The following is a 14903-nucleotide window of genomic DNA, read 5'->3' on the forward strand; positions in this document are numbered from 1 at the left end:
ACGAGAAAAAAAAAACAGTAACAAAACGGATGAGAGTAAGCGCATGAGGGTGAGATGTGAGTGTGGGGGAACTGACGAAGGAGATGACACAAGTCTCGAGGTCACAGGTTGCGCATGAGACCTGTGTCGTTGAGGGCTGCTTTAAGCTGGACCCGCATGGAGCGTGTCTCTGTGCGTAGCACGCTGCGACCGGGAAAACGTACGCTCCCAAACGCGCGGGCCAACCCGCATGGCACAAGCGACCGCACGTGAAATCCACCGGAGGACGCTGAGCAACGGAAGACAGAGTTGCCAGCTCCTGGCTTCCGCTTTCCTGACTCCGCATGCGGACGATCGAGAAGGAAGTTTTGCAGCTCTGCTTTCAACTTTGTGATGGAACGCGAGCGCGATCTTTCGCATTTTCATATGTTGCTTCTTCGCAAGAAGCAGCAGCAGAAGAAAGAGAAGAAGAAGAAGTTGTGGTGGGTGCACCCGGTTTGGAAAGGAAGAAGAACATAGCGAATTTCATCTAGCTGTAAGTACCAGTGCTAACTGCTAATCCAGTGGTTCCTTTATTATGTGCGTGCACATGGCCCCGGTCGATTGGTAGATCGAGAGATCAATCGATCGGTCGATAGATAGATAGATAGATGATCGATCGTTAGATGTAGGTAAAGGAGACTGATCGATTGGTAGATAGATATACATACAGCATTCATGCGTGCATGTGTTATGCACTAAACAATTAGCAACGACAGAGAAAAAAGTTGCAGAACACTCATTTCGTAATTCAGAATGTAAACCTACTTCACTCAGCAAGCAACATAAAAGCCGTTGATAATGAAACAAAACTAAAATGGTCACCCTTACTGTTAAATTTCCTTTGAGCTTAGTTTGTTCAACAAAAGACAATTTAAAGACCCTTTGCTGTAGTTAGCTTGCATTCATAGAATTTTCCGTGAATGAAGTTAATGTGTGCTATCTGAAAAGTCTCTGTGCTCTGAGTGAACATGATGAGGAAACTTATCTAATTTCTCAAATAGATAGCCTATTTTTATATCGTACAGTTTATGTATACCCAATACATCTATGAAAATTGTCTTCGGTAAAATCTTAATAGCCAACGTTAGCAACTATGCCCATCATTTCTTTGTTTTTCGCACGATTACTAGCTTACTCCAATTTTGTGTGGCTTTGATTACTATTACAGCTTACTCACATAGTAGGCTTTCTAATGATTTGCAGATGGATACCATGCGCAAATGTGGTGATGACAGGATGTTCCAGAAGTTCTACAGGATGCCCTCGAGCACGTTTGATGAACTTCATCGCCTGGTTCAGAGTGCACTATCCAAAGAGCATGCTGTGAGGGAGCCCATCTCCTCGCAAGAAAGGCTTGCCATGACGATCCGGTAAACTCAACACTTCCTTTAGTATATTCTGATATGTGCCTGGCATGTGTTGCACTGAGATAAAGGTAATGATACCACAATACTGGCATAACAAGGGGCACATGATCAAATGTCCAGGTTCCTTTCATCTGGGATGCAGATTAAGGACATCGCACTCGCCTACCTAGTGGGGCTTGAGACAGCAAGGGAGGCCATCCACTTAACGTGCAAAGTGTTGTGGAGTACACTGCAACCACTCGTGATGAAGGTAACGTCACATTGCATAGCAGCCAAACTTTGTTATTGTTTTAAGTTTTAATCCAGACTCCTCATGATGCAGCCACCCACCAAATCCGAGTGGGAGGAGATTGCCCTCGGGTATGCACACACTTGGAATTTCCCAAACTGCTTGGGTGCAGTGGACGGAAAGCATGTCCAAATCGTTGCTCCCAAAAAGTCTGGCAGCATGTTCTACAACTATAAGGTAAGACAATGTGGAGGTTATTAATCTACATGTATGTTGAACTGCGGTACTAACTGAGATTCCTTCAGGGAACATATTCAATCGTGCTGATGGCGGTTGTTGACAGCAAGTACCGTTTCAGGCTGATTGATGTGGGAGCACCAGGAAGAGCTATAGATAGTGCCGTGTTTAAGGAGTCGGCCATTGGAAGAGGACTCCTGTCTGGCAAACTGCAAATGCCTGGAATTGCAAGGCTGCCAAACTCGGATGTTGTTTTGCCTCATGTACTGATAGGAGATGAGGCTTTTCAGCTCCGACAAGATTTCTTGCGTCCCTATCCTGGCAAGATGCTGCCGCCTAACGAGACAGTCTTCAACTACAGACTGTCCCGAGCAAGGTAAAACACCCAGAATTTTCCATTTAAAATGTTCACTGACGTGTTTTATTTATTATGCTGTAGGCGATGTGCTGAAAATGCCTTCGGCATCCTGGCCAATCGCTGGCGAATTTTTCTTAGAGTCATCAACCTGTCACCAGAAAATGTGGAGAATGTTGTCCTCGCATCCTGTGTCCTCCACAACTACCTCTTGAATCGGAGGTTGCTAACGGAAGAAGGGGACACCCCCGATGAATTTGGTCACTTCAGGAGAGGTTCCTGGAGAGATATAGAACAGGAAGTTCGGACAGCACTGTTGGACGTCCAGCGAACGTCAGCACGCAATTACAGCACTGACGCAGCAGGCGTCCGCAACATGTACAAGGAGTACTTTACAAGTCCAGCTGGCGAAGTGTCATGGCAATGGAAAAAATGCCACCTGCAACCACCACCACACAGCATTGTGTGACGAAGCCTGAAGAATTCCCCTTGCCCTTTCCCTCACCAAAACGGCCCTTTTCAGGGCCACCCCAAATGTGTGCGTCAAAGACGACGTCTGCATAGAAACCCCGTAATTTGCTTAGTAATCCTCGTGTTGGCCAGTGATATGAGCCAGAGCTGAACCCAGGGTGAAAGCTGCCTAAAACACTTTTTAGCTGAATCAGTACTATATGCAAAGGCGCAGTGATAGCTTTGTAAAATTTAATCTAGCAGAGTGTTACGAAATCGCACTTCAGTACACACCAGCATACTCTTGTTCTTGTTCATTCACAACCTGATAATTCAACCTTTTGCTTAATTCAAACAAATCTGATTTTTTTTTTTTTTTTGCCTGCTAAGTTTTCCATTATGTGTGTTGGGTGACACACACGAATTAACAGCAGATCAAAAGCATGCAGCTTACATCTGCGTGTTGCAGTGATAAGGAGTGACAAATGTTGAATCATGCGTTCAACACACTTATGATATTGCGAGACATGCAACAATATCGTTATGTGTAGCATGCTAAAATTAGTCTCGCTCAATAAAATGAAACTTTAGTCATCCTGCATGTATTTGTCAACATCCAATATGGCCTTTTTCATCTCACGCACCAATCGCTGCGGACATCTCCGCATGTCGTCACACAGCGACAACGCAAAGTACTCTATGTTGTCTGGAACACGACTCAATCTCGATCTGGGGACCTCCAGCTCCTTGTCCACGGGATCACTGGTCGGAGCATCCCTCTTCCCTTTCTTTTGCCTTTTCATAGTGCTTTGGCCAGAAGACGGGGTACTTGAAGAATCTGTCATTTCTTGGAGATCCTCAACAGAAGGCAGCGTATCTGAAACATGATCATCTGGGCCATCTGTGCACAAGTATTGAGCAAATGAACAAAGTTTCTGAAACGCATCACTGTGATTCAATGTTTAGCATCTGACAGTGGTGTACTTTATATAAATCAGTTAAACTCAACATAAACAAATGCAGGCAACGTCAAACCCTGAGCCCGTACACTGACGCCCATGACTCACCATGTGTGTACGTTGTGTTGAGAACATGAAGAAATATTTGCACTTGACAATGATAGTATAAAGGAACAGTTATCAGGAATATAAGCAGTGTATCGAAAAAGTGTAGGCTATAACTGTGTGACATATATGAATGCAGAAATATACATGAAATATATGAATTAGAACGTGCTTAAAGGGGCCGTAAACAGGCCACCAAACATTTCTGAAATAATGATACCCCATGAAAGAACGCAGCTCATAATACCCAAATATACATTTCGTTCGGCTCGTGCCAGCTCATTGATGATGAGTAACCAGTGAGCCTCTCTCCACAACGCATACGTCACATGGCTACGTAGCGTTTTGCCGTCCAATCGGGGGGCCGAGTTGCGCACATGACGTTTCAAATTACCAGCCAATAAACATATTTCGTTATCAGCTGTGAGTCGGAGCGCTCAGTTTGTTTGTGTGAAACGACGTTTTGCGTTCCGTGGTTATGAAATTCAACGTCATGATATCTTCAACATCTCCGGCTGGCGCAAACGTCAACAGCTGGGCTGCTATCACATGACGCGATTCGAACCCGGGTTCCTCCCAGTCACGACGTGACATGGCCAGCACGCTATCCACTGTACCACGCGAGCTGGTGACGCGATGCCGCGTGGCTCAAACCAAAGCACTGCAGCCCAGTTGTCGGAACCATTCGAAGATGACGAAGATGTTCCATAGCGCACCTACCTAAGATTCCGGAACTGTAGTCCCGGATATTCATTCGCGCCCGTGGTGTGCTGCGTGCTACTGCCCAGAAAACGTAGTGCGCGTATGATACCTAAATTAAACGCATTTCTTTCTCAGTTTGAGGCTCTAACTGTTTAGACTTTAAATAGAAGAGGATTCACGTTCATCTAGTCCAATTCCGCATTTGAAATAAAATCGTACGTGGAACACTCAATCATAATTGGTGGGGAAAGCGCTACGTCAAAATGACGTAAAGTTAGAGCGTGGGGCGGAGCTAAAATGCGAAAGAGTGCAGTGAATATTTCATCCGTATGCAAGCGCCTTTTGTTTTTGAGCGTTAGTAATTGCAAGGAGTTTTCACGGCCTAAGTTCCAATAATATAACACAAAGAAATGTGCACCTTTTGTACCTGTTTACGGCCCCTTTAAAGGGATAGTCGCATCCGGAAGCGTGTTCCGGAACTGTTATGGTCATGTTCCCTGTCGTTCATAATGTACGCCGGCAAATTTTCTCCGCACAAATCCACTTGGTTGACTCAGAAACGATTTTTAAATGTTCGCGCTTCCCGCGCGCACGGCAATCTCCGCAAGGCGCCGACACTGGATGACGTCACCCGGATAAACCAACCATCAGGAGGCGCTCCTTCCCGCCGCAGATTCTGTGTGTGTCTGTGCGTGTGGCTGCCCCTTTTTCTTGTTGTCTTGTCGCGTTTGCTTTGAAGTACTTTGAACCATAGCGTGTGGCCTAGGATTTCACGCCGATGACGTGCGATGTCACAGCCAGGAAACCGGTGCTACGTGCTCGGGTGCAGAAAGACTTATAACGCGAATCCCGAGTTTACATTTCACCGACCTCGCAATGGCGAAACGAAACGAAAGTGGGAGGCAGCGATCGCCAGCCACTACTGTGGTGTGGCCCAAGGATTGAATGTTTCACGCGTCTGTTCCTGTCATTTCGCCGACGACGCCTATTTTGATGAAGATGTATTGCAAGTTCGGCTTGGGCTACGGCAGAAACAGAAGCGGCTGAAGATTGACGCCGTGCCTACCACCCCTACCACATGCGATCAGGAACAAGTGCAGGAACCAGCAACGGAGGTAAGTGACAATTTTGCGTGGTCACAGCTGTACGCTGCGATGAAAAATGTCAGTTGTCACAGTAAACATAATCGCGAACACCTGGCCTCGCCGCCGATTGTAACGTCACAGTCACACCGGCTACTAATGTACACAAATTATTACCATGATTGCAGCATCCTGACGCAATAGTACGCGTACTCTAGAGAAAAACGATTGGTGTGTTGTTGGTGTGCTAATTGTTGCCAGTATTATGCAGGAGTAACGTAACACTCCCACATGACAGCATTATTCTAATCTTATTGCAGCTAGTGGATGTTTCTACAGTTCATAGTGTAAGCCTGATGGTAGCATTCAGGGATGTGAAAGCATCGCAATCTGTGTTTGGCTACGTCTGAGACACTTCCATCAGTATTCTACTGCAGCCTTGTTGCTAATTTCTATAATATAATAAAAAATAATAAATAACTGTGCCAGTGAAATAGGGACCGCAAAGGGGAAGATTTATTTGCATAGTCATTTTTATATTTGTTATTGTACCTGCTAGGCCCTCAACATATTCTTTTGAGTGTTAACACTCAAGGCCATATTTCAGATGTGGAGGTCATGGCTGAAGCAAGTGCTGGGGACCCACTTCACGGCGCATCTCACAAGGGGGTTGTCATCCCCTGATTCCAGGAAGAGGAAACAATGGACACAGACTTGCATAGCGTATTAGTACGCCAGATATGGATCTGCCAACATGAACCCTCCTAACATCCCTGTGGCAGCGTACCTGTAACCGCCCAGACTTCACACCACATTAATGTAGAACCACAGCAAAACATAATAAAATAGCTTAGGTTTATTTGCCTCCCATACATAATGGGAGGCAAATAAACCTATGCTATTTTTTTATTCCCACTCCGTCATACTCCACTGTACAATAAATCGATACAATTATAGGGTCATTCTTTATTCCCGTCACTACACCGCATTGAAAATCTGCACAGAATTCAAAATATTCCCACCTCGGCACTAGCCTAGTGCAGTACAGTCTGGATTTGATGCCAGAGCTAATACTGCCACGTGTAGTAGTTTTTGCTGTACAGACGGGTAGACAGTCTGTTGACTGCAACTGGAGATACAGAGTGACAAGACAAAACATCCCCCACACTGCAATGACGAAAAGACGAAGATTGCTGCAAGACGAAAATTTTGCTGACATAGACACACTTGGTGTAAATGAGCCCTTGGTCATCCCCCTTGCCTCCCATCAGAGGTTTAGGAGGATACTATTGGTGTCTGGTGTACGGATATACCTATCCGTACACCACACACCTATAGTATCCTCCAAAACCTCTGATGGGAGGCAAGGGGGATGACCAAGGGCTCATTTACACAAAGTGTGCCTATGTCAGCAAAATTTTTGTCTTGCGACTACATGTCTCCAGTTCCAGCCATCAGTATGCACCAGCTTGTCTCTCCTGTCAAGACACCCTTGCTTCGATGGTCCTAACGCTGATAGCCTTGATAGGACGTAGATGGGAACTCCCTCCTGATGGCTCGGACAACGCATCCAGGAACATGTCGTCTGTTCCTTGGACCAAGGTATCCCCAGACCCATCTCGTGAATGACGAGTATGCCGTGAACCTCAGGCACCTGGAAAAGACAAATCCACATGACATTTCTTTTTGTTTAGCATTATATCTTGTGGGCATTTGCATACCTGCCAAATCTCCCACAGTGTTGGGAAAACAATGGCCAGAACAGAAGAACAGACACTATCCCAACCTTGGAGTTCAAAGCCTGTGCATTCCTTTCTTAGTTCCGGGGTCTCCCGCATTTTGAATGTGTTGGCAGGTGTGCAACATAGTACAACAGCAAAATGGTCCGCCTCTTTCAGGATGAACCCGATTCCAACAGCTAACTCCCTCCCGAACCAGCTTCCCTCCAATTCCGGCAAAATCCAATTTCTCCCAAAATATATTACTCTTACATTCTTCAGTAACATGCTCCCCCCCCCCTTTTATTGGCACCTCAAATGCTTCTGTTTTCAGACTTGTAAGACTATCCTTCAGAATTCCCACTGGATATCTGTCAATCAGAGTTTTGTGTTGCCAATCAGGCCATGGCTAACTGGCATAATTGAGAGCATATCGAGACTAGCTGAGGCGACTGTGTTTCTTCACTTTTCCTAATGGAATTGTTGGACCAGGATTCTGGGTCGTTCCACGGCTGTCGGCCACGCTTATGATTTATGGGGGACAAACTTGTGTAGGCCAAAAAGCTGCTGAGAATAGCCGCCCTTTTGTATACAACCCCTGTCCACTTTAGGTTCGACAATTTGCGTAACCAACAACACCCGACCAGCACCCGAGTTTACCCTTCCGAATCTTGATGGGAGGTCATTTAAACCGAAAAAATCATTACGGTCGTAATCACAGCAAACGGAAGAGCACTGCAGCAGGCTTACCTGTGGTCATGGGGATTGAGTCGCCTAAAATGTTGATCATAGCGGCAGAATTGAGGCGCGTACACCACTAGAAGCTCCCTACGGAGGCAGATGTCCCTGAGTAATGGGTGTTGTGTTATGCACTGCACGGCGGCACTGTTGCACATTTCTACCACCCTGGCAACAGAATGGCAACACAGGCGCTCGTCGGGCTCCTGTGGGTCGCAGACTCCACACAGACACCTGCCGACAACAATTTCAACATTCTAAACTGTTTCGCACATCCGACGGCAACCATGCAAAGAGATATGTCACCTGAAAATGTCATCCCGCGGGTTAGCCGCAGCCACATCTCGTGCATGGTCGGCGGGTTCCAGAGGCATTGGGTCCGTAGAGTATGGGTCATCATCCCGCATTAACTCGTCGCCGCTACCGCTTACATGTTCGTCAGAATCTCCCCCAGACAGAGAAACATCACTCTCGTTTTCCGACTCCATGTTTGCTACCTTCGCTTCGCGATCGCCAAACAGGCGCGCGGCTCGCATTTACCCAGGGCGCGCGCTGATTGGCTTTATCCGGGTGACGTTTGCTCCCACTTTTAGAGAGCGAGGGCGCAAGGATTCCGGTTTCCTTTTCATCGGATTGCGCGAAAAGTACGCCGCGGATCGAAATGGTATTTTCGGGCCCATTTCAGTGCTCGGCAAGGAATTAGAATTCGCATTAGTTTCGAAATTGACCTCGGAGAATGCGACTGTCCCTTTAAGTGCAGTGAGCCTGTCAAGTGATTGTTCCTGTCATTTATCATTCATTCAATTCAACTGCTGGGGTCTGTAATATTACCTTCCTGTCCATTGTCTCCATTAATCATAGACATAAGCACCGCCTCAGGTGTCTGCACAGTGCTATCCTCTGTGAGTTGCACTTCTTCGTTCCCGGGGCCATCCAAGTTGCATCTAGTGCTGCATGAGAAATATGTTCACTGCAGCGAACTTGACTCACGCCACGCTCATAGATAGACTTACCTCTTGGACAAGCTGACCGCCCTTAGGAACATCATCTGTTGCAGATGTGGCCAGTTGCACTTGACAACATCAGCAGCACCTGCACCACTTCTCTTAGATGCTTGTTCCTCCTTAATTTTGCGGAAGAACGTGTCCCGCAGTGTCTGCCACCTCGTTGTAGCATACTCCACTGGAACAAACAACAGCATCATGCACTGCCACAGTCATGCGCTCTAAAACCCAACGTTTTGCGACGCTTTTCCCTGTGCACACCCTAGAGGGGGACAAGTGCTATTTCAGCTTTACATGTCACACATGGTACGTGGAGGTATTATGACGAAACTGTAATAACGACCTCTCTAACTATTTCTTTTTTTTCTTCTTCTTCTTTTTGCAACACCCATTCCGTAGACCAAGTCCCAGTCGCTATCACACACTGACGACGGTTTGGGAAGAATAGCGCAGAACGGTGAGAACAGCATGATCTAACAATGCGATATAACTCAAACAAACGACCGCTATTAGCCGAGGTAGGCTACATTTTACGAGAAAACATGAACACGTGTTGGTCCTTTCGTGACTTCAAAAGCACAACTTACCTGCGCATCCCACCGCCATGGCAACTTCTTTCCAAAGACTGGCTTTGACGAGGACATCACGGTACTGGTGAAGCCGAATATCCCAGAGGGGAGGTCTCTTCTCAACTTCACTGATGATGATTTCGTTCTCCCGGAGTTTCTGCAACTTCTTCGAGGCGGCCGCCATGGTCAGCTTTGCAACTTCGGAATTCGCAACATACAACCGGACGTGTCACGTGAAATGCAGCCCGCGCCTCATTGGCTGCCGCCAGCGGAGACTTCCTGTGCGTCTCGTGAAATATCTGCACACCGCAGACGCGCTCTGAAATACGGTGGCAGAGCCGGTTTTCACGAGCTGATTCACGCGCCCCGTAATACGCTCCGAAATACGCTCCATGCGGGTCGGCCTTAAGTCACAGAACGTTGTGCAAGATGTCGTACATGGCCCAGTAGAGTTGTCAGAGAAAAGTCTGTGAACCGCAGCTCAAGGAGGCGTCGTCCGAGGATGTCCCGAGGGATGTCGAATCTACGGCAGTCGAAGACATGGTGTGCAGACGTGGGTAGACGTAAACTCCCCCTCTTCCTCCCTTTGATAGACGGAGAGAGGACAGCAGGAATCAGTGAGAGATAGAGGTTAGTATGCGTCATATTCCTACTTCAGGGGGATTCGTGTCGGCATCCGCCTGGAAAGTCCTCCGGAAAACTCGGGGAAGGCCTCAGACAACGCAGCAGGTGGTGGGAATCGCAAATATCACCTCCTCAGTTGTGGTGATGGTGAGAGCGTTAGTGTGAACGGTTTTGGCGTTGTTGGCATCGCAACAGACGATTTGCATATAATGAGAGGAAGCAGTGTTAGACAGCACGGCGTACTGTGGGAATTACGTTTTACGGAGCATTGTTGTTCTCGCGTATCTTCGTATGTTGTTCTCTGTAGGGACTTGTCACTAGCGTTGGGATCCGGGATATCCCGAAATCTCGGGATGCTTTGCACGATTCGTGCACATTCTCTTCTTTTTACTTCCCAGGTTTTTGCAAGATTGAGCTTGGTTTTGTCTTTGGTGCCAGTTTGAAATAAATCGGTGGGCGCTATGTGAAGAGACTGCGAATAAAATTAAGCCCGTTCTTTGAGAAGAACACTAAACAGTCAGTTTTCCGGTAAAAAGCGTCACATATTAAAACTATGGCAGAATTAACGCGAATCCTTCGCGCTATTTCACCAACAGCGGTTGCTGTCGGGACCACCTGAGACATTACAACGTGAGACTGTGGCGCCCTCTATGAGGTGCGGGCGGAAGCGCTTTACTGGATGTATACTGGATGCTTCAGACACTCTTCCGCCGACTCCAGAGTCACCCCCACCCCCCTTTCTTTATACCTCCACTTTACAGCTATCGCTGTAAAATAATGGAAGCCATTAAGCTGTGGGGAACACGCAGGATTAATCAGAGTTGCCACTCAAAGGCTGTGTATATGTGTTGTGTGTTTTATCTCAATCCCGAAATCCCGTCCCGGGATCCCGGAATTCGTCTCCAAAAATCCCGAAATTCCAGGACTGCATAAATCGCCCGGGATTGGTCGACTGCGCTGAAGGGAATTGCAGTTCTACTCAAATTTACGCCCACTGCCTTCGAGTTTTCGCCGGTCAACTCAGTCACGTCAGTTTAGGAAGGTCAACGAGAAAATAAGACACTCGAACAAGGCAAGCTCGCGTACATCGCGATGATTCAGTTTCACGTTGACATGTACAAGACAAGTTTGTTCTCCGTGAAGAACATCTACTTTGCATCAACAGATAATGCTGCCCTGAATCAGCATACCCAACATGACAAAGGAGGAACACGATGCTATGTGACGGTGACGATCGCTGACAATCATGATGCACGACGTACAACAGCAACTTTTAGTGTTGAACAGAAATAGCGCACAAAGTAACTAAAATGTACCTTATAATGTCACGCCATATATCAATGTACATGTTGTAGAACTGAAAATCCACAGACGACATGACTTTGCCCGGAACACCACACACAGTTTCCTATGAACGTGAGCGGAACGTGCTTCGCATGATTCTCGCAGGCTCTCGTAAAGTGCGCAACAGATGGCGCAACAAGTCGTCTGTTTTGGGCAGCGTCTCGAGTGCGGCCCGAAGATTGAATATACCAGTTTTCAGCGTGATGTTGGAATTCACCAACCCACCACGAGCGAGCAGTTCGTGGGTAATTTTGCGATATGCGAGTTTTCAGGGAATCATGCACCAAACAGACATTCAAGATGTTATGTCATGCCATCTCAAAATACCAGCTACCCCGTATTTCTACGCCTATGATGTGAGGAGCGCCCCCGTAAATAACACCGGTGTACCAGCGCTTACTCTGACCTTTGCCATCCACGGTAACTGCAGCATGGCAGTGTACTTGCATGCAGAAGTTGATACCACATCGAGGCGCATCCTATTTTGCTTTTGGGCCATCGTGCAGCACTAGTTTGTATAGAGTTGCACTCGTGCATGAAGTCAGCGTTCTGTTCGGAGCTCACGCTGCAATGCGCTCCGTTGACTTCACCCGGTGTTCAATTCGCGTACAAGAGGGGGAAAGGTAAGCGGTGCTGAAAGTTAAGTATCTCCTGAGCTAGCGGACAAAGTAAAGAACAAATTTCGGCCACGTTCTTCTGTAAGTGGCAATGTCATTTGCGAAACGCATGGCTCATCACAAGCGGAGAGCTACGTAATTATTACTCGTTTATTTTGCTTAAAGTAAGCACATTGTTTCGACTGCAGAATTTACATCCCTGCCTGCGCTTTCGTGTGCTGTGCAGGAGGAATTCAATGAACAAGAAAGACTCGAGCGGACTCGGGTCTTCTGCGTTTGTTGGTCGCACTGGTCTGCAGTTTGGTGAACTGCATAATGTGCAACTAATTAGTGAATTGAGTACACATATTTGAAAGTTACAAGCTTACACGTAATACAGTTTTATAGTGCAGTTGTATATTTTTTTTTTCCTGCCCAATAACCTTAAATCCTTAAATCGGCACTACAGTACAAAAATAGTTCATCTTATCGTAATGAAAGACGTCGTTTCCTGGACACCAACACAAAAGTAACTGGGTTCACCCGTCGCGTCGTTCGTGAGGCATGCGTGAAGGATGACATTTGACGACCGCAGTTTGCACGTTCCCTCTTCCTCTCCTTCTCAAGAAGCCCGCCATTACGGAGAGGCCTCCCATTGGCAAATCGCTTGAGGATACCAATGGTAGGCTAAACGGTGGCATACATAAGCTAGAAGCGATGCGCCTGCCCTTTTTACTTGCGCACTGTAACAGCGCTGCATCAGTTATCAGGCGGGCCTTCATTTTATCTGTAGAACAACATGAACTGCTAATCAGACACGCTAATGATGTTCTCTCGCCAGCCCTGGTCTTCTGCCATATCGCAATAAGGGCAAATCGAACTATTATTCCTCCTGGAGAGACACGTTCTGATTCGGATATACACTCCACAATGCAGCGCAATGGAGAGGAAAGCACCGTAAAATGTCGCGACACTTATCTCGCCCATAGCATAATATATGCAAACACGTGAATGCCTACACTCTGAAAAAAAAAAGGAGTCGTATCGACTCCTTTACGGGGGTAAACCGTCCTAACTCCGGGGTGCAAAATAACACCCCTTTTGAAGAGTATCTGCAACTCCGGGAACCACGGAGTAAAGTTTACTCCTATGGTACAGAGTAAAAGTTACTCCCATACAGCTCCCTATTTACTCCAGCATATTGGGTGTAAACGTAACTCCGTTCATGAGGCTAGCGTAACTCCACTGGGGAGTTCTCGTTATGCTACATAAGGCATAAAAGTTATGCCCTTCACCTGGAGTGCACATTACTCCAGTCGTCTCCTCACCTTTAAGATCATGCAAATAAGTGTTGCAAAATAGTATATCTAAATAAGAAACATTTATTGTGTCTCTGATACAAATTGGCAAGAACAGAAAAAGGAAGCTTTCAGTGCTTAATATGATCCTAGGAAAACAACTGGTAAGATGCCACAGGTACAAGTACATTCTTGCATTATAAGGTTGCCACACACCCAATGCAACTATCACCTGGCATATACTTCCAACTCCTACAAACAGGAAACAAAACAGTTATTCGAAGTTCATCTGTCACTATACATTAACATATCAGTGCATAGGAATTTGGCATATCGGCACCCACTTTTCTGCTTTTTCATGAGAAAGCAGGGGGAGACGCGCCTTTTGAAGTGAATCTGGCTGAGGCATAAAGTGCAGTACATGTACTTTAGATTTTTCTTTTTTCTTGGCAGAAGAGTAGTTGCCTTATATGAGAAACTGCTGTCATATGTAGTTCACAATTTGGAGCCTACAAGAATATCTTGCCTAAAATAGATGTGTGTATACACTTCCCAATATATCTATTGTAAAACACCTGTAATAAGATGAGCACTTACACAAGTGAAAAGGTCAGATGCACCTCCTTCAGCAGATGAGCAAGGGCATGAATTACTCATGCTGGGTAATAATCTGCAACATAAATATAGGTAATGGAGTCCGAGCAGTGGCGATATGTTACGTTATCATAAGTCAAATACTTTCATAACTAACAATTTCTTGTGCCAAACAAACTATGCTAGAAAATGTATGGTTTGAATCATGTCTGTGCGTGCAAAAAGTGATCGGTGCTATGTCGGTTACTTACTATCTTGTTCATCAATACTGTTCTCACTTACGAGCTGATGATTACTCTAACTAGTCCCTTTCTCTTCCTTGCAATGTGCATCCATCCTTTGTGGAGGTTTTTTTCTTTCTCTGTCTGCCCAATGTGCAAACGACTCGTAAATCTGAAACAGTAACAACAGCATTAGAACTCAACACTGATGCAGTGGCGGATCCGGGGGGAGGGACGGTTGAGCGATCGCCCCCCCCCCCCCCCGCTCAAAACAGTAGGTCTGGCAGCGGTGTCCCCCACTCCCCCCCCCATTTAGGGGCTTCGACAAACAAACCGCCCCCCAAACAACAACAACAAAAGCGACACGGACTGGATCCGCCCCATGCACTGACACCACTTGTCGTCGGCAGGATACACGTGAATGACAATACAGAACGGCGGTAATACCTACCCCACTGAAACTTACCAGTGCAGGGCACCTCCTTACCACAACCTGCACAGTTGACTTCTCATTCCAGAGCCATGCCGAGTGATGCTAGCCTTTAGGTCACTTGCCACCTTCGTGATCTTCAGTGCGTTCCATCAAAGCCAGACTATTCGGCAATGCTGTTAACATTAATTAGCAAAGCGTCCTATCCAAAATACGATTTCACTTATCATCAATTTGAAGTTCCTGTTCTTCAAATAAGT

At 46.5% G+C, this 14903-nt stretch overlaps 2 protein-coding genes and 1 long non-coding RNA gene across 3 annotated transcripts; 1 reads left to right on the plus strand and 2 right to left on the minus strand.

Moving 5' to 3' along the window:
• The first annotated feature begins 303 nt into the window (after positions 1-303).
• On the plus strand, positions 304-3243 carry LOC135383875 (uncharacterized). The gene is made up of 6 exons (XM_064613173.1): positions 304-514; positions 1225-1391; positions 1509-1638; positions 1711-1854; positions 1923-2230; positions 2294-3243. Exons 2-6 carry the CDS (start codon positions 1225-1227, stop codon positions 2676-2678), a joined length of 1134 nt encoding a protein of 377 aa, XP_064469243.1. The 5' UTR covers positions 304-514; the 3' UTR covers positions 2679-3243.
• A 3-nt stretch (positions 3244-3246) lies between these two features.
• LOC135384903 (uncharacterized) lies at positions 3247-9832 on the minus strand. The gene is made up of 4 exons (XM_064614085.1): positions 9555-9832; positions 8977-9145; positions 8795-8913; positions 3247-3560 (listed from the first exon to the last, which is right to left on the minus strand). The coding sequence occupies exons 1-4, from the start codon at positions 9718-9720 to the stop codon at positions 3247-3249; spliced, it is 768 nt and encodes a 255-aa protein (XP_064470155.1). The 5' UTR covers positions 9721-9832.
• Positions 9833-13466: 3634 nt separating this feature from the next.
• On the minus strand, positions 13467-14128 carry LOC135383876 (uncharacterized). The gene is made up of 2 exons (XR_010420121.1): positions 13996-14128; positions 13467-13650 (listed from the first exon to the last, which is right to left on the minus strand). It is a non-coding gene; the product is annotated as an uncharacterized LOC135383876 (long non-coding RNA).
• Between the last annotated feature and the right edge of the window lie 775 nt (positions 14129-14903).

Source organism: Ornithodoros turicata, chromosome 2 (genome assembly GCF_037126465.1).
Source record: "Ornithodoros turicata isolate Travis chromosome 2, ASM3712646v1, whole genome shotgun sequence".
In the NCBI taxonomy this organism is placed as follows: domain Eukaryota; kingdom Metazoa; phylum Arthropoda; class Arachnida; order Ixodida; family Argasidae; genus Ornithodoros; species Ornithodoros turicata.